This window comes from Primulina huaijiensis, unplaced genomic scaffold (genome assembly GCF_012295235.1).
Source record: "Primulina huaijiensis isolate GDHJ02 unplaced genomic scaffold, ASM1229523v2 scaffold207254, whole genome shotgun sequence".
NCBI classification, from domain to species: domain Eukaryota; kingdom Viridiplantae; phylum Streptophyta; class Magnoliopsida; order Lamiales; family Gesneriaceae; genus Primulina; species Primulina huaijiensis.
Window position 1 is genome coordinate 1 of NW_027354791.1, and position 2,574 is coordinate 2,574.

General features: G+C 36.8%; 1 protein-coding gene across 1 annotated transcript; it reads right to left on the reverse strand.

The window, feature by feature from the left end:
* Positions 1 to 5: 5 nt before the first annotated feature.
* LOC140966590 (metal transporter Nramp2-like) lies at positions 6 to 1,796 on the reverse strand (the record flags this gene model as incomplete). The annotated part of the gene is made up of 3 exons (XM_073426844.1): positions 1,008 to 1,796; positions 221 to 357; positions 6 to 91 (listed from the first exon to the last, which is right to left on the reverse strand). Coding segments are annotated over exons 1-3 (837 nt in total), but the record flags the coding sequence as incomplete, so codon positions are not given.
* Between the last annotated feature and the right edge of the window lie 778 nt (positions 1,797 to 2,574).

Here is a 2,574-nt window from a genome sequence, read left to right on the forward strand (position 1 = left end):
TGCAAAAAGACATTGTGAGGCATTATCACACAGCCCACAACTCCCACAGCTTGACGGACTGTTCTTGAACTCAGTTTTGGGATCAGAAGACCTGGTAAGTACATGAGAATTCAGTTTCCCATTAAGCTCTGTTCCGTATCAAAACTTTGTTTTTCATTTTAATCGATTGCTTTTTCCTTTCTATTGTCAAGTTCATCAAAACAATGATCAAGAATCTAACCAACAATTAGCTCTTTTGTGCTTGGCCTAGCATCAACAAACATCCACGCAAATGATAGGGCCATAGTTGAAATAAGAACACCGAACACAGCTTCCAATTTCCTCACACCGTAGTTTTCAAGAAGTAAAAATAAAAAGCTGCAAAATTTAAAAAACAGTGGGAAAAAAAACTATCTCAGCAACCAAATGAAGTCTCATCAGTCATCACATAAAAAGTCAAAGAGAAGTACATTCTTAGACCTAACCCACTTAATGCCACTGAACAGTTTAAAATATCACCGCTACTTGATCATATTGTACACATGAGCACAAAGACAAAAGTACTTCCAAGTGTTATCTGAGAAAGAATGCACCCGGGCTTGTCCCGCTCCTTAAAAGCTAAAAGCTTTCCCTATCAAGTACCAATAACAAAGAGATAAAGTGGGCTTCTACAAATAGTTACTTTCTCCACCAAAGTAATGTTGGCCAAGAAATATTTCAACTCTCCTTTAGCTATATTCAGGCAACTGCAAAAAATTAACGGAGCTATCTCAAGTTAATGCTATACAAACATAATTGCGAAACACGGAAATCGGAATAATATCATATGCCAAAAGCTATACACCATCCATCCATATTCTCAACCTTTAATCACTAAGTGAAAAAATAAGCGATAAGATACAAAGAAAACTAATTTCCTGAATTTGAACGGTATTCCTTCAAGAATAAAACTTCGTTTATATTTAGAATCAATTTATGGCAATTTAAAATAAAATTAAAAAACTTGGAAAATGGGAAAAGAAGATTACCTATCTGAAGCAGTAATCAAGACACCAGCCCAAAGGGGTAAAACCCCACGACTAAGTATCTGAATCCCGATCGCACTTCCGATCACCTCCTGAATATCTGCCCCGATCAACGCCAGCTCCGCCATGAACCACAACAAAACCACCGCCCAATACGGATACTCCTCGCGGCAAAGCTCCGCCAAATGACGGCCCGTGGCCACGCCTATTCTCACCGACAAAAGCTGGATCAGAAGACCCATTGCAGTAGCCCACATCAAGAGCCACAGCAGAGAGTATCCCGCGATCGCCCCAGCTTGCAAATCCCCCTCTAAATTCCCGGGATCTAAAAAAGCTATACTCATCAAGAATCCGGGCCCCGTGAATAGCCATAGTTTCTTGAACGAAAATGGTGGGACGCTGGTGAAATCTGAAGATTCCAATTCGAAATCGACAACCAGGATCTTATCGCTCGGTTCAAATGCGGCATCATCTCCGGCGTTGGTTTCTTGGGTTTTTCCGGTGGGGGATAGCGGTGAGGATAGGAGAAGGCGCGACTCTTCTTCGCTGGACGATGATTCTGGGAGGTGGGGGGGATGACTCAATGATGCATGGTCATGTTGCGGCGGTGGGCTCATTGGATTACTGGGATTTCGGGAGTTATGGAGGCGAAGATTTTTAAGGTGACGGGGAAAATTCACATAGGTGATGGATGTTGAACAGTTTTGGAACAGCGAACGTTCAAAGCCATATAATTTAAATAAACATTATTAGGATTATTAGTTTATTAAACTTTTATGTTTAAAAATGTTGAAGCCCAGATCAGTTTGAGATCAGAAGAGTTGATTTTTTTCTTAAATCCTTAAGAGCGAATCTTCATATCTCTCATGATCAGAAATTTTGTTCCTTACGTAAACTACAAAGAATTCTTACAGGAATTTACATTGATATTGGACTGTCGAAATTTTATAAATCTGGCGGATACCGTCAGCACACAGTGGAATAAGTGGCCAAAAAAATTTCTTCAAAATTTAAGGGTTGGCCGAAATTTTTCGAAGGAGATAGAAGGAAGAAAAATTTTGGTAGACAAAATTTGTGTGCAAAAATTATCATTTATTTCATCTAACATTTAATGAAATATTTATAAGTTTTGATTACCGATCAAATCAAGAACCCTACTTTGATTAAGACATTGTTATTCCATTATTTCTACTATTGAAGATACCATGCATAACTAAATTATTATCAAGTTTTGATAATATAATATCGACAGAAATTTTGGTTGGGAAAACTAGTAAGTGCATTAGGTCAAATAATAATATAATTTGATGAAGTCTAAATCGTTCTCACAGAGACTATTATCAAATTACTAGGATATAAATTATTAATTTAATATAGGCTAAATAAAAGAAATGATTTTTGTGAATAATTAGACTAATTAAAATAAATTAAATTTTGCTAAAGAAAATAACACAATTTAATTAAATAATAGATTAAGCTTAGGAGAAATTCAAATTCAAATAAAATGACCGAGAACGCAAAACGATACCAAACATTAATTGGTGCTTCGTATTGGATTTGTTCAAACAAT